General features: G+C 33.0%; 1 protein-coding gene across 5 annotated transcripts in view; it reads right to left on the bottom strand.

Moving 5' to 3' along the window:
- Positions 1 to 205: 205 nt before the first annotated feature.
- AP3S1 (adaptor related protein complex 3 subunit sigma 1) overlaps positions 206 to 27,396 on the bottom strand; it is a 63,160-nt gene continuing 35,969 nt past the window's right edge. The window contains exons 4-9 of one of the 5 annotated variants that reach the window (XR_011525191.1): positions 21,756 to 21,827; positions 9,897 to 10,004; positions 6,726 to 6,766; positions 4,676 to 4,718; positions 2,191 to 2,238; positions 206 to 921 (exon numbers count right to left, since the gene is read on the bottom strand). Coding sequence is in view for 3 of the 5 variants with exons in the window: in XM_070569518.1 (XP_070425619.1) it covers positions 793 to 921; positions 2,191 to 2,238; positions 9,897 to 10,004; positions 21,756 to 21,827 (357 nt within the window). In the remaining 2 variants the exon portion in view is untranslated. The remainder of the gene's footprint in view (positions 922 to 2,190; positions 2,239 to 4,675; positions 4,719 to 6,725; positions 6,767 to 9,896; positions 10,005 to 21,755; positions 21,828 to 27,396) is intronic. The other 4 variants (XR_011525190.1, XM_070569518.1, XM_070569520.1 and 1 more) reach the window with 4 other exon arrangements.

Here is a 27,396-nt window from a genome sequence, read left to right on the forward strand (position 1 = left end):
ATGTGTATAAAATAGATCTTGCAATTTCTCAATAGAGATTTTAGAAAAAGATTTATCATCTCCCACTCCAGATCTCACCCTACACAATAGGCTATGAGATACACTACTCTTGATTTGAGAAATAATTGAGCTTCAGAACAATTTAGTGAGCTTCTGAATATTAAAAACAGAAGTACCAGTTAAATAAATCAACATAAACAGCTGCTTAACAGTGATAAAATATACTTTTATTTACTTTGTTGAACCTGAGGGTCGTAAAAAAAATTATTGCTAAAGTAGATATCAGGCAAACAGAAAGGTACTTTAGAAGCCCAGTTACCTTGGAGTTTATTTAAACTAAGAGAAAAAGGTCATAATGTTTTCATGCAATACATACTTGGTTCTTTAAATAACAATTGTGACAAATAACAGAAATAATTAAGGAATGCTGCACTTGTGATCCATACAAAACACCAACATTTTGGGTTGTACATAATTTAAAGAAATGTCTCAAACACTTTTCAAAATACTGTAGTAGCCAAAACACAGAGGCATGCCTTAGGTGGGCACAGGAACGCAGTTTAGAAAAGAAAGAAAATCACACTAGAACTACTCAATTTCTTCAAAATCACTGAGCAAGAAAAGCAACACTGCACTTCCATACCGATTTTACACAACTTCTATACAGTACCTTGACTTAAATCCAAGAGCAAAAGTTAAGACTCTCCTCCTCTATTTTTGGTAAACAACTGCATGGTAAACTTAGATGACTTGTCCCCCTGGATTTTACCTGGGAGTGGCCTTTTAAATTTTTTATTTAAAAGAGGGCAGGTTTGGCACTTTTATACTGATGTCACCAATGTTAATATTTCTTGGGATCTCAGGAAGATTCATATTCTTTACAGCTGATACAGCACGGGCTGGAGCTCCTGCTAAGCCAGCCTGTATACAGAAGCAAATAAAAGAAAAAGAAAATGTACAACTCAGGTGTAGCTCATCACAAAACACAAAAATGGAGGACAATGATAAAAGATTTTCATATAACAAGCTTAGAGACCAGATGGTAGTTTGAATTGGTATGGGATGGTTACTTTGAAATACTAATCTATAAAGAGAAAACAGTTGACACATTAAAAAATACAGTGAATACATGCAATGATAACAATGTAAAGACTGAAATACAAATTAACCTGTACTACTTAGATATCACACACAATATTGAAATTACAAAACTTAAGAGCTTCACCTATATCTTGATTTAACTGACTTAACGATATAACCACGAAACATATTTTACATTAGTTTCCTTATGAAACGTCTCTTGCAACAATAAGGATAGATTTTGGTGTTTTCTCATTTTTAAAATGCATTTATTATCAATATATGCTGTGAAATAAAAACTGAAAGTAATAGATCATGCTTGCTTAGTTTCTTGACTTAGGGCTAAACCCTTAAAACATTCCAAGTGATAAAATCTTTTAAAATTTATTTTTTAAAATTATGGAGGCTCCTCTAAACTTTTCTAGGAAAATTCTAGAACATTAAAAAAAAATCAGGTTTTTAACGAGAAGCCTCAACCAGAGAACAGTTCTGCCTAAAAACGACTGAAAGAAGAGGATCATTCCAACCCTTTGATGCATTAGTAAAAATATAATGATTAAAAATATTGTCATATACAGTAGATTCAACAATATTTTACAAAATACAAACTTAGAGAAAGAAAAGCATAAAGGCAAAAGGTAGTATATATAAATAAATGAATTTTAAAATTTCCAGTACCATTAGTGTACAATTTTTGTCTTTCATCTTAGGAAAATTTATAATTTTGAAAGAAAATACACTTAAAATATAAAAGGAAAATGAATATATATCATTTTTCTCAAATAGCTACATCAACAGTCTTCATATTTTTAAGGTTTAATTCATATACAAAATAGATTTCATCAATTTTTCTTGAGGCTATATAATAAAGTAAAGCCAACAAAAACATGTGAATTCAGTGGCATACATCATCTTGAACAAAAGCAGACAATTAAGTAGCAAAAACAAATCTTCCACTTTGCTTAGAATACATATATAAGAGACAATGTCCGTGTAATTAGGAACACTAGTTTTAAAGTTCCTTTTTGTAATTTTAGAATTTTTTTTCTCTCATGTAATCCTACCTCTTTCGTTAATCAAAAAAAAAAATAGTAATAATAAAGCTGTTACCTGAGAAAAATCTTGACTGATACAAAATAGGCCAGTGTAAACTATTTGCTGAATAAAGGATACAAACATTGTTAAGCAATGAAATAAAAGCCATGGATTATCAAGTCAGAATTGGAAATAATAGAAAAATCAGTAAAATAGTATTAATAATAGATATGTCCACACAGGCAATGATAAGGGTGATATGGATGAAAAACTCCATACCCAATTAAAGAATGAATAGGGCTGGAGAATTTAATTTTTGTAATTAAATGGAGGTTATTGTTTTTGTTACGTAACTAAAAATTTGATTGACCTCTACATTTATACCTACCTGAAGCAACGCAGTTTTTGTTGTACCCCATTTTCCTCCCACTGCCCCAAAAGACGTTGGAAATACAAATGAACATTGTTTAGGGTGACACGAATCATATTCAAAAGGGTTTTTAACTTGATTATTTCAAGTTCATTGTCTAGCTATCAAAATTTAGAATGGTTTAAGATCAAAGAAGAATCCAATTCAGAGAGCTTTACCATCCTTGTAGGCTCTCTTCATTTTACCAGGAAGTATGCTGTCTGCCAAGGGAACAGAAATTATTTTATAAAATTACAGACATCCTAGAACTAGTTCATTTTTCCAGGTAGAAGGATTTTGTAATTTTTCTAATGGAAAAACTAACTTGCCAATATTTTTACTTTGGAATTTCTATACAGGGTACAAATGATGAGTAGACTATAGAAAATTATTGATAAGATATTTGAATATAAATATTTCAAAAGACATGAATTATTAGAGGACTTTATTACTGAGAAAGAGAGAGAGAAGGTAGGTGTGAATATGTGTGTATATGTGTTTTACTGGATGCTATGGTTTACATTTATAAATAGTAAAAATAATTTTTTCAGTATTAAATTAAATGTCATTGTGAAGAAGCCTTCCTTTCCATAATACCCTGTACCATGAACAGCTAAAGTGAACTTAAGCAAAGTAAAGGAGAATAAAAATGAGTCCTGTTCAATTTCATTAGATTAAGTCGTTTCTTTGTGATCAAAGAGGGTGTTGACTGTTGGCTGCTAATGAGAATACATAAAGTCAATACAGCAATTGATTTAAATAGCATAAATGTGCCAAGTTCTTATCATGTAAAACCAAAAGAAGTTTCTGAGTACAACAAACTACAATTCTTCCAAACATAAGCAGCAAGCCATAGACATGCAAAGGATGGTAACTATTCAGAACACGCAAATGAATTAAGAGAATCAAATTATTTCTCAAGCATGTTCAATACTTTTGCGTAGTATGTCATGAATTTAAATGGTAGGAAATAAAAAAATTGTAATGTAGTACTTCAATTAAGTTTTAAACTAACATTTTAAGAAATCAGATTCAGCAGAATATAAAAAAAATATAAGAAGGACTGTTGTTCAGTAAGTAGATGCTTAAAAGACCTATCAATGTTCATATAGGAAAACTTAGGGCTTAAAAAAAAAAGATCCGCATGACTCAGGTAGTCAACACCAGAAGTGCTATGAAACAAATTTCATTTTCAGATTTCCAAGAAAGTGAAGTCTGAAACATTTTTACTAAAGAATAAAATGCAAAAGAGGTAATTTGCCATTAGGAAATCAGTTTGCCAACAGAAAGGTGTAAAGTAATTTTCATCTTAGTTAAGATTTCATTTTTCAGTAAAATATACTCAAAGCAACAGGATAACTTCTACTAACATAATTTTTTGAACACTAAAGTTTACAGAAATTAAGTTTACCTGACTTAGTAGTATGTACAATTTAAAATGTAAAAATAAGATACTTCTGACAATATAACACAGTTCTTGAAGATTTCAGATTACACAGCTGACACAAAGCAGAAATAAAAAGAATGAAACCCTACTGGAGAAATAACTTGTTTCCATCTGTTGTTATACTCGAGCACCACCATGGCAGGTAGACTGCAGCAACTCCACTAACAAAAACAAATATATGAATCCAAAGCAGTTAAGAGTATGAATTAGATGAAAGAATGAAGTACAGTATATAAAAGAATGGTCATGTTTTCTCTCCCATGAGATTAAATAAACAGAATTAAGAGAAAGAAAACAAAATGAAGTCTGCAAGTATACCAAAATGAGGCCAAACAGATAGAAGACTTATACAGACATACTCTCGGAAATTTCAAGCACTTGAATCACAAAGATAGTAATGGATGGATATGATTTGTTTTTTATTTTGTTTTTAAATTGCCAGACCCAAAAATAAACAAAATATGTGCAAGCAAAACTGAAAAAGCAGCATTACTAAAATATAATCCAAAGAATCTGAAAGCTCCCTTTTCCTCATGCAATAAGCAATTAACTTTCTTTAAGGGAAAGGGAAAAGAATCTGGATATGTATTTCATCTAAGACATAAAATACCATTCCACCATCTTAAAATATTTTTTCAAGCTTGAAATATAGCATCATAAGATGGTAGCTGGGATGATTTGTACATACTAAAACCTTTACCCACCCTTCCTGCTGGAAGTTGCTATATGCATATTCATCATTTTGACCTAACAGCAAAGTGAAAGAACATCAACATTAATAAACACAATAGTAAATGGTTTCAGACTCAAAATCATTAACAAAATAATGGCAGATTTTGAGAGCACGTTTTGAGCAAAATAGAAAATGTCAGTATTTCAATTTCTTAATGTAAGAGTAACTTTTACTCTGGGAATTTATAATAGGCTTCCTCATTGCTTTAAAGGCAGTGCTTTAACTGCAATTATAAACAGATTAGAAATGCTGATAACAATCCTATAGTGAGCAAGAACTACGGCATTATAATAAAAATTTTATCAAAATTAGAATATTTAAAAATTTTAAACCTTCCAAATTACTAGTCATTTTATATAATCTTCAGTTATAATTTCTAGCACAGGATTTGCCTGTATGAAATAAATATAGTAGACTAATGCCATTCATGGATTTATTAACTAGTTTTGACCATTACAAGTGACCTTAGGGGTCCTCACCATAATTTAGTAGAAGAACAAAATAACTGTGCACGTCAAGGAAGAGGGCAGAACCAACTCACAAGCTGAGTTTCCAACATCTGTATCTCAGGGCCATTTTTCTTATTCTATACTCTTTAAAAACGTTTGCTTGATTTTTTCTTTCAAGAAAAAGCTAATTACTAGATCTAGTGATGGAAGTTAAGAGACCCGAGCAGTTGATGGTTCTTTGCTAGAAAATAGCAATTTCACATTAGTTAAAGACTGGAACACAGAAATCAGCAGTGATTTGGATCAATGGAGTAAATGAGACAATTATGTATTATCTTTTCCGGGGATGAAGCAATATGGATCCGGGGACCAAAAGTGGTAGCCCGAGCTGCATAAGATAGCTCACGACTCAAGATAAGAAATTATAAAGCCACTTATATGTTGCTGCTTCTCAAACACATCCAGAAAGTAATAATTTAGTGGCTAAAAAGCAATGCCAAATTCTCAGCGGCATTTTTCTAATTAGTGCGGTACGTAATCTAACCTATTAAGTTTATAGATTTTGTTCCTCTATGGGACTCAATAAAGCATTTTCACTGTGAAATTTTTAAATGGAGGCTTCCATTTTCACTTTTCCTAAAATGGCTTTGTACAAAAAAAGTTGTTCATCATCATCTACATGGAAATTTTTAAAAAGTAATTCACACAGTTAACTTACGGTGTGAAAAAATGTAAAGTTAGGTCTACTAAAAATATTTCCAATATTTGCCAATACACTTTGCAAAAACCTTCAAGCTTTACAATATTTTTTATTAAGTCTTAATGTTTAGATGTCAGAAGGTTGCTACAGTGGAAATTCATTTTATTTTGGTCAATATATTTAATTCCATTTTTTAGAGCATTTAATTCAATTTTAGGAGATTTTTGATCTTACTTTCTGTTGGCCGCTGTTAGTCAAAGCTGTAAAAGCAATTCTGTTAAGACTTTGGAACTGAAAACCATTATGGGGGGTAAAAAGTACTATGTAACAGTCCCTAGTCTAAGCCTTCACTGCTTCCCACTTTGTATGCAAAACTCTAAAGGTTCAGCTTTTGGTTTTTAAATTAACAGCTTCCAAAACACAGCAGGCAATTTTATGTTAAGATCCTAATTTAGAACGATAGGGGGAAAAAAATCTCTGAGAGTTAAATTAAGATTGCTTCTGCCATATGATGCTCAAAATAAACTCTAAATTTATTACTATATACAAAGTAAACTGTCATTTCTACAGAAGTAATTTGTCAGTTAAATGACAATGTTTAAAAAAAAGAACAAAAAATTTAAACTTTCCTTTTACAATGCAGGCAGACAAAACAGAACAAACATGACATCAATGATATACTAGTAAAATACACTAAGTCCAATAAAAGATGAAGAAACTACAAGGAGAAACTAGAATGGAAAATAGGCTACAGGGACTATATGGGTTCATTAACACAAAAAATTTTTGAGTCTGGCCTAAATAATTAATTGCCTTTGACATCATTTTGCTTTCCCTTTGTTAAAGTACATTTTTCTCAAAGTCAGCAATACCTTGTCTACCTGTCCTGTCTGGGAGATTGAAAGATAAAGGTCTGTAAGAGAGAAGAATGGAAAGAGCTAGAAAGATCAGGATGTTCGGAAAAAAGAGGACTGACTTTAAAAAAGTAGTGACTAAATTCAGACCCATTTATTAATTTAAAAAAATAACATGAAACACATAAAAGCTAACCAGTCTCCCCAACCCCACCCCTCTACCTCCACCCCCAGGGAGTCCTTTTATTCCTAGGCAGATTCCAGGGCGCCTCTTACACTTCCCCCATAATCCCACCAACCTCCCATCTTAAACCCTCCTTTCCCAGGATCCCAATGGAATAGTAAACCACTTTTCTAGCAAAGTAGGATAGATGAAAACACATTGAGAATATATCTTTGCTTCTGCTCCTTTAAAGATCTGGGTGATCTTTGCTTCTACCTGTCTAGGTACTGGAATTAAACCAGTTCACTTTCGACTGTCACTGGAAATACCTTTAAGCCAAAATAAAATCTTCAATTTCTCACAAAGTAAAGGCACCTAGATGGATCCATGTTATATTTTAAAAGCTCTAGCTGAATTATAGCTAGGCTTATTTTTAAAAGATAACTGCTATTCTAAATATTACTTAAAGTAATTTTTAAAATATGATAACTAGGTCTTTTCATCAATCATGATATTCTGGATTTTAATTAAGTCTTTCTCGGTAAGTTTTTGCTTATGATAAATTTTAACTAAAATTTAGTAAGAGTTAGATTAATAAAAGCTTATAGTTTACTCTCAAATAATTTTGGATTATTCTGTGGTCATATATTTGGGAGATATAAACAGTTTAAGTAACATGGAAATGGAACCCACGTGAAAACTTTTGACATTTCAATGTGTCTGGAATAAAGTTGATAGCCTTCCATTCTTAAAATATATGAAAATTACTGAAAAATTTGAAGGTCAATGTTATTTTCAACACAATTTCTTAAAATCTGATCATGGCTTCACTTTGACTCAAAATCCTATGTTAGAACTAAAATATTAGCAGACATCACATATAGAGGAACGCTTGATAAGACATATAATATGTTGTGGTTTATCCCCAATCAGATTTAAAACATACTTTCTTGTAAAGGAGAAAAAGAAAAACTAATTTGGTAGCAGATAACAACTGATTATACAAGTTAAAAGATGATCAGTGGATGAAAAACAGAAGTATTCACCAGTATTCGAACCATTTTAAATAGCATTGCTTCTGTGAAAGGATTTTTAAGTTACAATATTCTTATAACTATTTCTATTGAAAATGTAAATTCTGTATTTTACTGCTCTTTATAGAGAGGGAAAACTGTCTCATTAACAAAGTTTTACTGGATAATCAAAAAGCAATATCCATTACGCAATTATTATAGGTCCTTCATGACTTTTGTCAATATTTTATATATAGCAAACTAAGGAGAAAAAGAAAAAACAAAAAGAGGACACCACCAATGGAAAGGAGTTAAACACCTGGAAATGTGAAAATTCCAGACAAGAGGGCAATATATTTTTACAGATGATTATGCAGAATTCACAAATTACCACATATTCATTCATTTTAGACTGATTATTCACGGATTGTGTCACTGTCTGTCTCTTGGCATTTAAAATCTATATCCATACAGTTTAGTAAAGCAAGGGTTAACAGATTACATAAGTCTCAAGTTATCATTTTAAGACTTTAAAAACTATAGCTTAGAGTTTTATAGTAAATCTCTTACTATACTAAATAATATATTGCAAATCAACTATTTTAAGTAAAATTGAGTCGTTTTGTCCTAAAACAAAATTTTCCCTATTAATCTGGTTTATGTTTTCCCTTTTCAAAAACCAACTTTTAAAAATTGGCTATAGAACACACAAAATATATACAGTTACTTAAAAGAGTCATAATTTTAAGCTCTTCACTATTACAAGCCTCTCCTTTGGGAAACCAACAGGGATGGTAAATTGACACAAGAAGTGCAGGATTATTTTAATTTAAAATAGAACACTGGAAGATGTTTTCAAACAAAGCTTCAACTGTTTCTAACACTCAGATTTCAGATTATGCATCATCCTGTGTTTCATTCAATTCCAATGAGCATAGCATTGTGTTAAACTGATGCTTTCAAGTGTCAACAAGATAAAAATTCTTCAAAACTCACCTGTTATAAATTAATGCTGACATATTTTTAATACCTTCCTGCTTTTATAGTAACATTTACCTTAAATCAACCAAACACCTGAACTTGTACTAATAAGTATAAATAAAATTTAGTTTTCTAATCTGAGTTATGACTATAAATACCAAAGGTTAACAGTATCCTCAAACATCGTGTTGAATGAGATATTGAGACTATTCATCTCTCCAGACTTCTGCTCTAGTAATAAGAAGCAACCAGAATAATATGAACTTGAGTGGCTCCACTACAGCACCCGTTACTGATGTTCAGCCTAGGTCTTGAGGGGAGAGTCACTAAAATTCTAATGTAGGGTTTTATACAATGCTAAAGTGCTGGTTGGTCCTCATTTACCCAACTTAACAGCACAAAGTTAGCTGTGTATAACTAACCAACTCCTTCTCTTATAGAATGCAATAAATGCCACAAATACATGTATTATTGCATAAAATATGTGACTTAGCTAACTTCTCAGTGACCTTTGGGAATGACCCAGAATTAAAAGATTAAGGCATTGAATTTCTTTTTTCAATGTGCACTCAGGCTTGCTAAGCACCTATTACAACATAACATTACTTCTTCATAAGAATTCTATTTCCTCTCCTTTCCTTTTCTAGAAAGTTTTGTAAATTTATCTATCTTCAAAATCTATCAGTTCTGAGATTTCCTTGATAATTACTGACTAGGGTTTTACAAAGCAAATATTGATTCTACTATTCAAATAAATAATTTTTTTTAAGCAACAAGAATTTGGAATTGTGTTTATTACCCAAGGCAGTTATGACCGTGTCTAAAAGAAGAATACACAAAACTATTTGGTAGATAGTAGTCACAGAACATTTAACATAACAAAATTCGTATATTTTATTTCTTAAAAGTGAATCAGCATACCAGCTGTACTTAAGGGGTGATACTGAAGGACAAACAGTGAAAGCTATAACTCATGCATAATTTATGATCATGCTTACTACCTCCATTAATCAGAGCACTTTCTATTCTTACCTCAGATTTCTCCAGTTTATTTTGTGCATCGATTTGTGTAACAATCTCATTCATATTGGTCTCCAATACCATTCCCCCCATCACCATTTCTGCAAGAATATTATGAACCTAAAGGAAAAAATATACACATCCATAAAGAAAACTCAGTAAAAAATGTTTATTGCTTTCAGTAGTTGTTGTTTCAAATACTCCTGTGTCTATTTTATAAGTGTGAACTGTAAAATAAAAATAATTTGGAGTGAGGGCTCATAATCCACTTTCATCACTACTGTGAAGCCTCAGGCAGTTAGTTACAAAACCTCCTAAGTCCTAGTTTAATGGACTGTAAAATAAGAGGTAACAATAGTACCTCCTCCACAGACTATTGAAAGGATTAAATGAGGTCATCCATGGAAGTGCCCCAAACAAAGTAAACGATCAATAAATATTAGCTACCATTACTATTGTACCAAGTTTAATGCTTAAAAAAAGCTCTACAAGGGCCTTTTATACCAGATTCTTAGACAACAATTAGTAAGTTGTTTTATGCTCAAAGTACTTAATGAAGCTATGTGGCATTATTACAAGCTCTAGATTGAAAAAAAGTAAAATTTTCTTTTTATTGCAGGTATTTTAATAATGCTTTTACCCCAAAGCACTCTCTATATGTAATATTCAGATTTTTAACGATCAAATACATCTTAAAGTGACTAAATATAGTGTTTTCCATTGGGGAGAAAATATATAACCCAAGTGTTTTTTCATAACGTATTTACTGGATCAAAAATCACCAATTCAAAGCTGAATTAGCTTTCACAAAATAGTATACTCTGCTATAATTTTTTTAAAAAATGTAGCAACATTAAGAATGATGACTGAAATTATTTATGAACACTGACTCTATCAGTTATCAGTTGTACACCTTTCAGCATTTCTTGACCTTTCTGAGTCTGTTACCTTATCTGTAAAATAGAGATAGAAATAGTATAGACACCTCACAGGACTACTGAAAGAATTAATAATTCACGTAAAGTGCTTAGCACAGTACCTAATAGGTATTATAAGGTAATTTTATTTTTTTAAACAAAAACTTTTTTTGGTTAAATATAAAATTATATTTTTCGATTTTCACTCCTTTAAAACATTTCATGCAGATGTATTCATGATTTAAAAAATGTCCTACCATTATTTACTATTTTTTCATTTTGGAAAGATGGACATCTCATACACAAATTGTGAAGAAAGAATTATAGAAGTTACTTTTCCTAGCAAACAAAACAAAACCACCAGAAGCCACAATTGTTTTAAAATCTAGTGCTACAGATGTTAGCTCAGGGCAAATCTTCCTGAAGCAAAAAACAAAGGGAATATTGGCAATGGATGTTAGCTCAGAGCAAATCCTCCTCAGAAAAAAAAACCTAGTGCTAAGTATCATCACTTCTACTATCCTTTCTGTTACTAGATACCATTTATTAAAACTATGTTTTGATGCTGTACTTATGGTATCTAATTTAATTCTCACATTATCCTTTGTTACAGCTGAGAGAAAAAACCAGCTTACTCAAGACATAAACTAATAACATGTGGCAAACCAGCGACTCAAACCTAAGCCTGAGTGATCCAAGTCCAATTCCTTGCTTTCTTCTGTCAACAATAAATGAAATTGATGCAGCTAATTAATCTTTAGTCATAATGTACGAAAATTCAATTAAAGGTCAAGAAGGTGATTAGGTGATAAAATTACCTTACAATAGCTAGGACGTACTATATAGCAGGGAAAGTGTTCAGAAAGAAAGGCCATGGCCAGCAGACAGAGATTCATTAAAACTTCCATTTTAGCAGAACTTACTTTCTTCTTTTTAAAACAAATTCTCATGAGAAAGCACAATTTGTAATGCTGTTAAAAGTATAGTAACTCCACCACCCCCACTTTGCTCAGGCTTTCTTATGGGTTCATCTCCATATACACTGTACCACTGCCTTTCCAGAAACATCTTAGAACACAAGCACTAGATTAGTGGAAACCATAAATTTCAGTATTATAGGAATGCTTACCAAGTTTAGAGGTATCAAAATATGAGCAGCCTGCAAATGTAGGTCCTACCCAAGAAATTCTAAGAATATATGTCAATTTAAGAGATAAGGACTAGGATATAAATTTGTCCTCAAAGTAAAAATAACTCCTATGAAAGCAAATTCAGAAATCCAGAGGTAGAGACAGAAAATACAAATGAAGGGTCTGTGAGCTAAATCTTAAGGAAAAATAATCTCATTCATTATAAAGATAATAAATGCCTAACAACTTTATCCTGGCTGAGGAGGTGTTATATGTTATGTAGAAATTCAAGGAGATAAACAGTATGGGAATGAGAATTAGTAATTGGAAGGCTATTCCAGTATTACCAAGGTTATGGAGTACAAAGTAAGGTATGTCACATGAGGAGGGGAAATTTTGAAGATGAACATAACATGCCCAGTGATAGAAAAATTCATGTTCCAAGAATTGAGAAAAATTTTTGGCAGACTTAATAAGAGAAAGAGGACGATAAAAGCTCTGTTTTTAGCTTAACCCTAACTCATATGGTTGACACATTCCAGTATTTTGCTTTATAAATTTTATTTAAAACAGATTTTTATGGAAATAAAGGAAAGGATGACAATATGGTTACAATGTAACTCATCTACTAAAGCACTTTGATGTTCACCCACAATAAGAGTTTAATGAGTTTTTACTCTTTTTCTGAACTTGTATAGATATTTAAGTGTTTTAAAAAGTTGCAAATACCACAGTAACAATGTATTTTTGCTTTTTTTTTTTTAATACATGCCCTGTCTACCCAACCACAAAGCTTCTCCTGGACATAGATCATAACTTCTAAATTACAATACAAGCAAATGATTAAAAATTTAAGCCAATACAGAATCTTATGTATGAACAACAGTAGTTTCCACTACCCTCTGCTTCTGTTATCAGCTCCCGCTATCCAAAGATAATCACAGTTAATCATATTTTATACATCCTTCTAGAAAACTTGTCATGCATATACTTGCCATATGTGTGTGTATGATATCTAATTTACACAAATGAGATCACACTATATACATTATTTTCACAGTTCTGCAAGAAAATAAGGAATGGTTGAAAGTTAGAGGCAGGAGAGAATGAGAATGCAAGTTAAGAAAATAATAAAAGATACTGGTGCCAGATTTACGTAGAAGAATAATAAATGAAACATTTTGGTAAGAGCAAAGAAACAAAAATACAAAACTGTAAAATGGTGAATCTACGCTATTAGTTATCACATACCTAAAAAATGAAAGAAATCTCCAGATTCCTCAGAAATAGACATAGCTTATTAAATGAAAAAAATGAGTGGGATAGAACAATTTCTATAATATGGTCCCATTGAGGTTTACAAAAAAAATTATACACATACTTAGATATACCCAGAAAATTTCTGGAAATGCATATAAATACTTTTATTAAAAAAAAACAGGCTTCATTTTTTTAGAGCAGTTTTAGGCTAACAGCAAAATTGAGAAGAAAGTACAGAGACTTCCCATATATATACATAGCTCCTGCCCCTAACTTGCACACCTTCCCCCATTATCAACATCCCCCAGCAAAGTAGTAAATTTGCAACAACTGATGAGCCTACACTGACATATCATAATCACCCAAAGTTCACAGTTTAACTCAGGGTTCTCTCTTGAAGTTGTACATTCTATGGGTTTGAACAAAGAAGTAATGATGTATCCATCATTATAGTGTCACACAATTTTCACTGCCTAAAAATCCTCCATGCTCCACCTATTCCATCACCTTCCCTCCTCAACCCCTGGCAACCACTAATCTTTTCACTGTATCCATTGTTTTGCCTTTTCCAAAATATAGTTGGAATCATACAGTATGTAGCCTTTCAGATTGGCTTCTTTCACTGAGTAATATGCACTTTAGGGCTCCTCAATGTCTTTTCATGGCTTGATAGTTCATTTCTTTTTAGTGCTGAGTAATATTCCATTTTCTGGATGTAACACAGTTTGTTTACCCATTTATGTACTGAAGGACATCATGGTTACTTCCAAGTTTTGGCAATTATGAAAAAAGCTTCTATAAACATCTGTGTGCAGGGATTTGTGTAAACATAAGTTTTCAACTCCTTTGGGTAAATACCAAGGAGCGTGATTGCTGAATTGTGTGATAAGAGTATGTTAGTTTTGTAAGAAACAGCCAAACTGTCTTCCAAAGTGGCTGTACCATTTAGCATTCACCAGCAATAAATGAGAATTCCTGTTGCTCCATGTCCTCACTGGCATTTGGTGTTGTCAGTGTTCCAGATTTTGGCCATTCTAATAGGTATGTAGTGGTATCTCATTTTTGTTTTAATTTGCTGCAAATATTTTTTTTAACAGATAGTAATTACCTAAAGAATGGAACTGGAGGACTCAGGAAGAACGAAGCCATCTTTCATTTTATACTTTTATTTGTTTTGAAAACTTTTAACATGTGCATATATTACTTGAAAAAAAAATCTTGCTAAAATAAAAGAGACACCATGCAGTAACTCAGAGGAACAACATTAAAGGCAATGATCACGCACATGTTTAAGTTATTTAGGAGGTAACACAAAGGTGTTGAATATCTGTTAGTGATAAGCAAAGACAAGCCTGCCACTTTTCATATATGTTTAAATAATAAGAATTCTATCTTATATATACATCAATGCAGAACCTGGAGACTTTTACTTAAAACTACTCTAACATATTTAATATTAAATAGTCTTTATGTTATTTTATTTTTATTTATAAGATATAGTGCACATTGTGGGTATCTAATAAATACTAAATACACTTTTTTCTTCAAGATCATTTATCTCAATTATCTTAAAATTCAAAAGTTAAAGAATAAGGCATTTATTTGGTATTTAAGTTTTTACCATTCCATCAATAAAACGTACTTATTAGATATTTATATATAGTGCTTACAGAGAGCAGCATCCTGACTGGAGTAAAGCCTACATAATCATTGGAGAGTAGAATGAAGATCAAATGAGAAACATTTCACTTTTTGACAGTTACAAGCCCTCTACTAGGCTGAACAAAGCATCTAAAAAGGGATATAGAAAGGAAAGGAGGTCAAATTATGTAGATTCTTTTCTATGGATTGTCACTTGTTTTCAGAGCATAAAAAGCTACTTTGCTATAATTTATGCTAGAAAAGATGTCCTCTGCGCTAAATATTTTTTAATTAGACTACATTAATATCTGATTATAGGGACAGTCAAGTAAAATATGGCCTATTCGTTCTATTCAATACTTCACTTAAGAATAAAGATGTTGTGTATGTATTAATATGGAACAACTTACAGAAAGATGAAGTTAATAAAGCAAGGCATAGAACATCACGTGAAATAAAAACAAACTTAAATACTCACTGAACCAAGAGAACTATGCATGTCTTTGAAAATATATAGGAAAATAGTCTGGAAGTCTACCTAGACAAACTATTAACAGAAATTACTTCAGGGAAAACAGTGTGAGATGGGAGTGAGTGAGTGTAAGGAGGGGGATAAGGTAAGAAGAACCTTCATGTTTAATTATACAGTCTTCAGAATTGTTTGACTTTGTTTCTAAAGAAATATAAGCATTATTATTGCAATTTTAAATAATAAAATATCTGACTATGGATAACACTCTAATGTTTTTTAATATTTGTGTGTCTATGAGACACGCAGAGACACAGACAGAGGCAGACAGACATCACGTATCTTCCTCAAACAACTGCAGACCACTTGAGGACTGGGCTAGGGGCATATTCATCGCATAACTCTGCAGGGTGTTAACTACTAAATAAATATTTTGTAAAATGTGTTTTGCACATTTTACTCCTTCTCTGCTTGTGAAAGGAAATTGAACAGGAAATTTAAAAAGGGGGGAGGGGCAAGCAGAGTTACAAGTCTACTGTAAAAACTATAATACTGTAAGATAGGACTTTTTAAATTAAGACAGAACAGCCAATTATGATGAAATGATCAATTATTTAAAATTAGGTTAGAAAATTTCCATTTACGTACTTCTGTGGATCATACTGCTACTAATCTGATAACGAAATTTTAATACATATATTTGCTAATAAAAATTTTAAGCAATGAACTTAATCTATTAATATCTCTATTTGTAATTCTAAATGGTCTAAATAGATCTCTATGTTTTGGTATTTCTTCAAATCTAAGCTACCACTGATTAAAAAAAAATCATTAATTTACATACCACTGAAAAGGAAAAATGTTGCCAATTAAATAATGATGAGCTATAGAACATAACACGTATCCCGATCTCAAAAATGTTAAAATGTGAAAGAAAATATGCATTTTAGAATCCATGAAATATGGTATTTTCATGTCATGATTTAGCTCCACAAGGGCTGATAGGTAAAATAAAAGCTATAATGAAAAAATTTAAATAAGAAAATGAATGTCTTTGGGTTTTACTGAAGTCACTGCAAACACCATATATATACTGGAATTTCATTAAATCTAAAAATCCTTAAAATTCTGGTATAATTGTTCTCCAGCAGGATATCTGATATATCAAAGTGTTACACAAATCAAAACTTTCACTTGATAATGTTACTAACCTTGAGAAAGTGTTTGTTAAAGTAATCAGTTCTGTCAGAGAAGCAAATTACAAGTATGGAAAAGGAGAAGGCTAGCATAAATTCTGCAGTGTGGCACTAGACTCAGGTATTAAGAAGAACTCAATTATTTTTAATACATATAAAGATACAGAAATAGGTACAGGTGTGTGTGTGTGCATGTGTATGTATAAATACATCTATTATATCACCCCTGTAGCAATGAGCATACATGGTGCTGAGACTGTCATTTCTAAACATCACTGTCCACTAAAAGAAATTAGGGTTCCTTGGAGAAATGGCTATCTCAAGGGCTGGGGCAGAAAATATATAAGATGCTCTGTCCAAAGAAAAGGCCTAGAGGGGCTGACCCTGTGGCCAAGTGGTTAAAGCTCTGTGCGCTCCTCTTTGGCGGCCCAGGATTCATTGGTTCGGATCCTGGGTGCTGACATCCATGCTGTGGAGGCATCCCACATACAAAGTAGAGGAAGATTGGCACAGATGTTAGCTCGGGGCTAGTCTTCCTCAAGCAAAAAAAAGGAGTAGGATTGGCAATGATGTTAGCTCAGGGTGAATCTTCCTCACAGGGGGAAAAAAAAGGCCTAGAAACAATCACCAGCCTCATAATTATGAACACCTCCAGATGATGGTTTCTATACACCATTTCCTACTGAAAGGAATCAGGGCTCCTAGAAGGAATGGCTGCTAACACATCTAGAGCAGGAAATGAACAAAATGAGTCTGGAACATCTAGTTGGACCTAAGACAAAGCAACTATTAAAGTCCATTGGGGGAGGTCATGTCAAAAGGACTCAGAAGACAACCTGAAGGGATTCCCACTGGCTAGAGATGGAGCAATATGAGCATCAAAAAAAAAATAATATCTGCAATCAATTAGAACAAATCAATCATGTTAAAATTCATATGTCACAAGGATACTAAAAAAATTCAATGATCATGGTAGATATGAGGGAACCAAACTGTTATGAAAACTGGAAAATAAAAAGAAATAGTCTAGAATTTATCCTTCCTTTCCTATGTAAACCATACCTTTTAAACCCATCATCTCTGTTTTTCAATGGATTATTTCATTCAATTTACACTTAATGTATGGAATAATAAACTATTTTAAATTATTACTTTGTTCCCCCATGTTAGTTTGATCAAATTTTATTTATAATATATCCCCCCTCTTTTCAATCAGAGATTCTATGCCTACAATTTTCATTAGTGATTACTATCTCTTTCCTTGCTCTCTTAAGCAAATATGACTTTATTATTACTTATAAAACAAATATAAAGTCTTTCTACCAGTGCGATGCCTTGGTCTCCTACTAAAATGCTCTCATTATCCCCTGTTCTCCTTTCTCTCAGTTGGATAAGAGCCTCAAAATACTTTTATAATACATGTTAAATACTTCAAAGTCTCTTATCTTTTCCTTCATGTCTTCTACCTCTTAATCTTTCAGTCCCACACTTTGAGATTATTTCCTGCACTTATCGTCTACCTATAATTCAAGTTTCAACTGTGACCATCCTCTTCTTTTAAACATTAGTTTGAAAAACACACTCTAAAGCCACAGAAAGACTTTTCCAAACTGCATCTCCTTAAATATTTTTTATTATTTTTAAATTTCAAGTGTTCCTCTCTCTCCTCCGGTAGTTCTTTTCATGGGGCATATGTTCTGATTGTTCAAACTGTTCCTTCATTTCTCTTGTTGAGATGGCATTCCTTTTCTCTGTTGGCTCACTAATACTCAGGTCTGGTTGCTGAGATATTCTTAACGGCTAGACTTCTTCAGTTGGTGAAAGGAAAAGGAGTCTCTCACTCTGTGGCCTGTTGTTTAAGGATAGGCTGTCAAACTCCTCAAGAGGGACTGGGCTGGAGGAAACCATTGCTCCAAACCAATTTTGGGTAGGGGAAGGCTATCCCACTACTTCAGATACAGAAATCAGTGACTGATAACAGAAATCAGTACTTAAAGATTTGTAATGAGAAATTCCTAACAATCACAATGAAAGAAAAGATGCTGGCTTGGTGGGTAGTAGGTCACGTGGAAACTGTTATATGGAGGCTAGAAAGTTAGTGATCCATGTTTGTAGTGGCAAACGTTTGGTAAAACTGTCATCTGTGATACCTTGAAAAGCAAATAACTTTACCCCTGAAAACTCTTTTCTCTTTGACATAGAAACTGACAGTTTCAGACAGTGGCAGCTTTGTCACCATGGATCCCAGAGTGACAGCATGTGGAATATGATAAACATACTGCATGAATGAGAAATATTCTGATATTTGTTACTGCAGCATCAATTAGCCCACCCTAACTGATAACAAAAGGGGTATTCCTCACAACTTCCGCCTTTGATCTGCCCAGCTGTGGTCCAAAAGCAAGAGGAGGGTTGTGTGCAAAACTTTCTGTATCTGTCCCTAAGAAAAAGTGAATTGAGCAGGTTAGGAGATGCCTGGCTGTAAGAAAGCTCCAGGGTGCTTAAAAATTGAAAATAATCCTACTTTCATAGAAAGGCTGAAAAAAAAAACAAAACTAGCATTGTTTTAGATGGAGAATGTACGGTCAGGAAAGGTCTATATGACTGGTCTCTGACTCTTGGTATCCTAAGTTTTTCTTAGTGCATTGAAAAAAATTAAAACAAGAGCTTAGCCCAGAAAAAAGAGACATAGCTAATTTGGGGAGGTTCAAAAGTAGTGATACACTGTTGTATGAAATGAATATTACACATTTTTAATTTTTTAAAGACATATTCGTTTCTGTAATTATTTGTACAAAAAATATCTAAAAATATACATGCTCTAAAATGTTAACACTAGCGTTAATTAAACAAGGAGGCCATTAGTCTGAGATGATTCTAATTCCTTAGCAGCCTACATAAGCAAACTGAAACCTAAGCCTATAAATGCCTCAAGGTTAAGAAAGTAAAACTAGGGACAACCAATTGCAAACAGCCAATTCGGCTTTCCCAAATAATGCAACCGCTTATTGCATGATTATAGCTTTAGCAATCAGATCATTGCCTTGCTTTGCTTCTGCCACTTCTCCATACGAGTCTTTTCCCTAGCTCCTGTCAGTGGAATGCTCCTAACCACTTTCGGTTTGGCGCTACCCAACTTGAATCAATTTTTGCACAAATAAACTCATAAATTTAATATGCCTTGGTTTATCTTTTAACACGGCAATCTCTGAAATTGAGATGACTTCTATTTATTTTCCTCTCATATGTATTTTCTGATTTTTCTAAAATGAAAGTATATTAACGTAAAATAAAAGTTTTAAAAACATTGTGTGTCATGTATGGAAGTTGTAGATGAGTAGAGCCTAATTTCTCTATTAAGGAAAACTTTCATTCTCCAGTACAAACACGAACGCTTGACTCTTACCACAACATTTTAAAATAGAATCTTCAATTTTCTTAAAAAATTGCAAGATGTATTATATAAGCTAATGATCATAGAGCAGTCATTTTAAAAAGAGCATTTTTAAGCATTTTAATCATGTACCAAAACATAATTTCAAATATTGTACACCCTAATGTCTAAAAATAACAGGAGTCTTTGCAAATGTGAAAAAGCATAGGATATATTAATTAGAGAAAAGCAGGAAAAAACTAAAAATAGACTTAAAAATATCCAGTTTAAGTTCTCTGTGAAAAATGAATTAGTACATGAAATCAAATCACTTAGTAAAGAAGAAACATGATCTAGGGGATTGGCTAATGATAAATGTATTCTTTTGATGTTTACAAATAATAAAATTCATTCCTTGTGCTATAGCTGGAGTAGGGTAGTGGTTACATAACTACAAACATTTGCCAAAACTTAGTTAACTGTATGTTTAAAACTGCTGAATTTTAATCAGTGCAAATTATTCCTCAACAAAGTTTATTTTTAAAAATCACTTTTTTTGGCTAAAACTTTTGACAGATTATTCTCAAACTATTTTATTCAATGGCTTAATCATTCAAAACAATCTGTTACATTATGCAAACTTAATACAGAAAAAAATCTGTATATACTAAAAGTGGAATTTCTTCCTCCTAAATTCTATATCACCAAGACCCAGTAACACTAGTTAGAAAACTCAGTCAGGGGCTGACGCGGTGTTCGCGGGTTCAGATCCCCGGCGCAGACCTACACATCGTGCATCAAGCCATGTTGTGGCGGCGTCCCACATACAAAATAAAGGAAGACTGGCACAGATGTTAGCTCTGCAACAATTTTCCTCAAGCAAAAAGAGGAAAATTGTCCACAGATGTTAGCTCAGGGCAAATCTTCCTTACACACAAAAAAGAAAACTCAGTCATTCTTCCTTTCTCTCACCTCCAGCTGTCAATAGGCCAAGAAGCCCTGTCAATTCTTTCTTTCACCCCTACTGTTCTGCCTTAGTTCACCACTTTCTGGACTATTACAACAGATCCTAATTGATTTCCCTGTCTTTAGTTTCCCACTTACCAACTGAAACTCCGTAATGTAGAAAAAAATGATCTTGCCCAAAAAAGGGACAAAGCAACAATAACCATGGCACTAAAGGCACTCTAAAATGAGGCTTCTTGGGGCCAGCCTGGTGATGTAGTGATTAAGTTTGTGTGCTCCACTTCAGTGGCCCAGGGTTCGCAGATTTGGATCCTGGGCATGGACCTACATACTGCTCATCAAGCCATGCTATGGAAGTGGCCCACATACAAAAAAAAAAGAGGAAGATTGGCACAGATATTACCTCATCAACAATCTTCCTCAAGCAAAAAGAGTAAGATTGGCAATAGACGTTAGCTCAGGGCCAATCTTCCCCACCAAAAAAAAAAAAAAATATTAGGCCTCTTGATCAATGTTAATCCCCCTCAAAAAAGGCCCATACTTTATATCCTTGCCTGAAGAGCCAACCTCTCCTTTTCTGTGAAATATCTACTAATCCTTAAAAAGCCAATTTAAATGTAATTTCCTCCATTCACACCCTCTGGGGCAGAGGTAGGTGGTTCAGCTGTGTTCTCATTAACACTCTGAACATATTGTTACTTGTTAATGCCACTGTTTCCTCCTCCAGATATGAATTCCGCTGGAGCAGGGTCTGAATCTTCTTCACTAAGCACAGTACCTGGCTCATAGTAAAAATAACTTATGAACTGAACAATAAAGTTATAAAAACAGTACTATTCACTAAATCCATTTTTACTTTGACAAATACAAATTAATATTTTTCTTAGGTTTAGAAGATTTGACAACAGAGAAATAGTACCTTGTCTACATGGAAAATTAAATCCAGTTCACAGACATTTTCAAAACACTTGTCTAATGTTTCCACAAATACCTAAAGAAAAAGAAAAGAAAAAACGGTTAAAACTTTCTGAGAACTGTATAAGTCCATTCAAATGTACTATGTACAAGGCAGACAACTCTTAACTGTGAACTAAAACTTTTCTCACTCTATTATTTCTCTTTTATAAATTAAAAATTGTACTAAGTGCAAAAGGAGTAGTTATAGACTATTCTTCATGTAAACTATTTTGTAATACAATAATTTACAAAACAATATAAACTTTGCTGAAAATAACTAAACACTAGAAATTCTTAGCACCATTACTTACAAAGCACTGAAAGATATTTAAATCGGGTTCCCTATCTTCACGTCAGGAAAAAAAAGAGCTTATTAGAAGTATTTATCAAGATAGATGGGCACAGTTCAAGTCTCTACCATATCTAATGTAGCCACTAATTTTTAACTGGCAAATTAGTATAAAAGATCACTAAAAATCACTTATGGAAGGAGCATAAGCTTTGGAATCAGATTTATCTGGGTTCAAGCTCTGGCTCGAATACCTTTTATGACCTTCTGTAGGAAAGGCTTAACTCAGCAGGCCTGGGTTGCTCAAACCCTACACATTTCCAAAAATGACCTGTTTCTCGCCTAGCTCTTGGCTAGCTCCTGGGAACTGAGCTCTGAGTCCTTGGAAATTTCTATCTGATAAGAATGTTTTTGCACGCCTGAGGCCTTGGGCCACACTGCACCAGTGTGAGCAGATAGTTTATGCTAACAATGTGATTTATGGTGAACACCTCTTTTTCTTTGTGGTTCTGGAGCTTAAGCAACCAACGTCAGTCACATAGGTGCTACAAGTCTATGTGACTGATCCCCCCAAAAATCCTGGACACATAGGCTATAGTGAGCTTTCTCAGTTGGGAATACTCTGCACATGTCATCACATATCATTTCTGGGGGAATTAAGCATACCTTTGTGACTCCAGTGGGAAGGGACACGTGGAAGTTTAAACCTGGTTTCCTCCAGGTGCAAGATGATCTCGGGAACCTCTGAGACAAACTTTCAAAAGTCAATCTCTTAAACTCCACCTTGCATAGCTGTCTCTAACTATTCTATTCTATTCCTATTTCTACTCTCACTACCCTTCTAAATGGTAACTTTCATAGATAGAATGATCATACAACTTATCATCCAAACTGGGGCATATTAACAGTAAAAGGAGCAGCTAGCTATTAATTATCATTATTATAATAATACTATGTAATATTGTCATAATATAATAATGGCCTGAAACAACAGATGTAAACCAGGACTGTCCCAAGAAAACTGAAATGTATGGTCACCCTCTTCATAGATGATTCTATGAGACAAAGAGTAAAATCTCAACAGCAGGCTTCCTGCTGTAACTGCTCCAACCTCAGGCCATTTTATACAGATCCACAACCCAAGGTTCCTTCCTGGCATCAATGTAGATGTATAAGACAGGTGAAACAATGTAGATATGTAACTATATGACTATAATCAACACTGTCTTAGACCAGGGGTTGGCAAATGTTCTCTGCAAAGGGCCAGAGAGTAAGTATTTTAGGTTTTGAGAGAGTAAAATTTTTAGGCTACACAGTATAGCACAAAAACAGCCATAGACAATACATAAACAAATGACCATGGCTCTGTTCCAATAAAACTTTATTTACAAAAACAGGTGGCAAGCTGGATTTGACCTACAGGCTATAGTTTGTTGGCCTTTGACTTAGACCAAAGTCACTAGGAGAAATAAGAAGTCTGTAGTATCCAAGAATATACAGTTTACTCATAATTTCATTTATGAGAAGAAGGCATTATTAAGATGACCAAGTATGGGAGATACGCAGGTCAGCATCAAGTGAGTTTCTAATTTATTTCAATTTTGTGGTAGGTAGAAAGTAAATATTGTTGAGTATCCACCCAAACTCCCAATTTTATCTATTTCTCCTCAAGGCCTTGGTGATGTGGCTCCTGAAATGACTTTATTCATTCTAACTAATTCAAATTAATTTTCCTTGTTGTTATAATAGCTTCTTATTATAAGGGCTGAACAGGATAATGCTGCTTGAACACAGGTAAGCACTTAACAAATATTGACTACTTGGGGAAACAAAGAAGGGACATGAAAAAGAGAAAACTTTTCCCACTGAGAAAGAAAATATTAACTTTTGAAACAGTGTCTTTAACTTGGAAATCATCTGAATACAAATTTATAAATAAGTTATGGGAAATAAAGGGATTTAAGTTCCATCCCCCTTCTGTAAATTTTTACTGAAGTATAATATACATACAGAAAAGTACACAAATCATAACAATGTATAATCTGATAAATTTTCACAAAGTAAATATACCTGTGTAACCAACACCCAAAGCAAGTGTTAGAATTCTATCAGCAGTATAGAAGCCCCTCCTACTCCATCAGTCACTATTACCATCAAAGGTAACCACTACCCTGCTTTCTAATACCATAAATACATTTAGCCTATTTCTGAACTATATTTAAATGAGATCATAAAGTATGTAATCTTTTGTGAGTAACTTCTTTTATTTATCATCATTTTTGTGAGAATCATTCATGTTATTGCATAATACAATAGCTCATTCATTCCTGTCATACAGTATGCCATTGCATGAATATATCACAATGTATTTATCCATTCCACTGCTGACAGAAATTTGGGTTGTCTCCAGTATGGGACTAATACATTTAGTACTGCTAAGAATATTGTTATATGTCTTTTCGTGAATGTATATACACATATTTACTGAATGTAGACCTAGAGTAGACTTGCTAGGTCATAGGGTAGCATATATTTAGCTTTAGTAGACAGTGCCAAATAGATTGTCAAAGCGATTATAAAAATTTACACTCCAATTAGCTGTATGAGAGTTCCCACAGTTCCACAAACTTGTCAGCACTTTATGTTGTCAATCTTTTAGTTTTAGCCATTCTTATGGGTATGTGGTGGGATGTCACTGTGATGTTAATTTGTATTTCCCTGATGGCTAATGCGATTAAGCACCACTTCATATTTATTAGCCATTTAGATATCCTTTTTTGGGATATCTGTTCAAGACTTCTGCTCATTTTTCTACTGTCTTTATCTTATTGATGTATAGAAATTCTTCACATATTCTAGATACAGTCCTGTCATATATACAGATTACAGATCTTCTCCCACTCGGTGGCTTGCCTTTTCATTCTCCTAATAGTGTTCTTGGAAGAACAGAAGTTTTAAATTTTAACATGGTCCAATTTATCAGTTTTTCCTTAACAGCTAATTTTTTTCTATGCCCAATTTAAGAAATCTTCGCTTACAACAAGGTCAGGAAGATATTCTCCCAGAAGAAAACAAAAGCTTTACTGTTTTATTTTTCATGTTTGGATCAAATCTATCTGGAATTGATTTCTGGTTATGAATGAGGTAGTCGTCTTCCTTAATTTAAATCATTATTAGACTTACTAATCAGAATATAAAGTTCCAGTATACCTTTATTTTTTCATGATTACTTTTCCCAGTTCCACTGGTTTGATTATCTATATAGTGTAGCCATTATTTTTTAACCATCAGAAGATGACTATCTTGGTGAAAATGCTGTCTAAATAGTTTCCTTTCACTTATGTACATTTATAAAAGATCAGTGGAACCTGCTAAATGTGCAGACTATGTTGGGTAAAGAGAAAAAAATGTTTTCTTGGTAGTATTAAGTGTGCCACTGGTGAACTATGGAGTGGCAAAAAATATGGGCAGCCTAAAGAGGCAGTGTGGTATAGTGGTGAAGAAATCTGAAAGATCTGGCTTCAAATTCCTACTCTGCTGCTACCTAGCTATGTAAGCTCGGGCACCATTTAACCCCTCCAAATCTCAGAACTATAAAATAGTGATAAAACTACCTACCTTTCTGGATTATTTTAAAGATTTAGTTAAATGATTTAGATAAAGTATTATTCATCTGGATGTTCAAAATATGCGATGATTATAAAATTAAAACAGAAATAGAAAATTCTAATTCTGCTGATTAACACTGAAAGATAAAAGCAAAGTAACTACACACTGAGGCTGACAAGCCTTTGTGATTTGCTTATTAACTAAGAAAGAAAACCAGTGTCAATATTTAAACCAGAACAATACCACCTATGAAAAATGTAAATACTTTAAGGAAAAAAAAAGTCCCCTGCAGCAAATGTTAGTATAACTCCCTGTTCTTAATTAAGGAAAAGAATTCTTAAGATTTAAGGCATTCAAAGGCTACGTTTAACTAAAAAAAAAATCAAAATCCTCTTCAAAAAAACTTTCCATTTATTTGCATTTGATTTGGCAAAAATTACTTAGTATAATTAGAAATCTAGAGGCCTAAGGTAGACAGATACACATTGCTGATCTGTTACATAGACAAGGCCAACACAAAAGCAAAATTTATAAACTGAAGTAAAGAAATTAAGGAAAACAAATCAATGGACCTTGTGGGTTCTAGCCAGAACAACAACAAAATAATATAGTTGTCGTTGCATCATATTTCACAAGGAGAAAGATAAAAACAGCCAAGAACAAGAAGTGACAAAGTAAATGGCACTCTCTAGCATTTCATTTTAAAAACGATATAAAGCTTAAAGTCAATTTCAATATAGTAGTTATCTATAAGTAGCTACTCATTAATCTCTGGCTTTAATGAATTCAAAGGCTAATGGGAGCAAAATAATTTTTAATTTACTAAGAGAATCATAATTTAAGTTTTTCTTCATTTTAATAATTACCTAGTTTTCCAAAAATAAATTTAAAAGATAGAGATATCCAGAAAAATGCCACATCCATAAACAGTCTCCTTTCCCTGTGCCCTTCTATCAACAGAACTTCCTTGTGTTTTCTTTATCTTTAACTACAAATTTATATGTCCGGGCCACAATGGGTAACAGGAATCTATTACGAGGCAGCTCAGTATTTAAGAGTACTTAGTACTTAAGAGCACAAGCTTTAGCATGTCTCTATTAAAATTCCAGCTTAGCCTCTAACTATGAAATTTAGGGCAAGTTATTAACTCTAAGCCTCAGTTTAATGAAATAATACTTTATCTGCCTTCCTCATAACTATGTGCTTAATGATAAAGTTAGCTAAAAATCACTGACTACTACATGTTAGTCATTTAGCCATGGGCTTCATGTACAATATCTTTTTTAATGCTTGCACCTATTTGATGAGTTAGATTTATTATTATTACCTCCATTTTGCAGATAAGGAAAATGAGAGTCAAAGAGGTTAAATAACTTGCCCAAAGCTATAGAGCCAGTACAAAGCAGAGCCTGAATGGCTAACTACCACCAGCTTGCTTTAATTCACTGATCTTTCTAACAACCTCATAAGGTCCGTAGGCAGCATACTGAAACAGGCATACTTTACTGGTAAAAAAAATTCAAGGTCTATAAAGACTAAATGACTTGCTCAATATTGTACTAAATTAGCATTAGCAGCCATAAGTAAAATAATTTCACAACAGCTAGTCTAACACTCAGTATCGCAGTAATGACAAACGCTATGTACACATGGAGCTCTAGTTTATACACATATTCTAACACTGTGGTCAAAACATATCTTTCTA

This window comes from Equus przewalskii, chromosome 13 (genome assembly GCF_037783145.1).
Source record: "Equus przewalskii isolate Varuska chromosome 13, EquPr2, whole genome shotgun sequence".
NCBI classification, from domain to species: domain Eukaryota; kingdom Metazoa; phylum Chordata; class Mammalia; order Perissodactyla; family Equidae; genus Equus; species Equus przewalskii.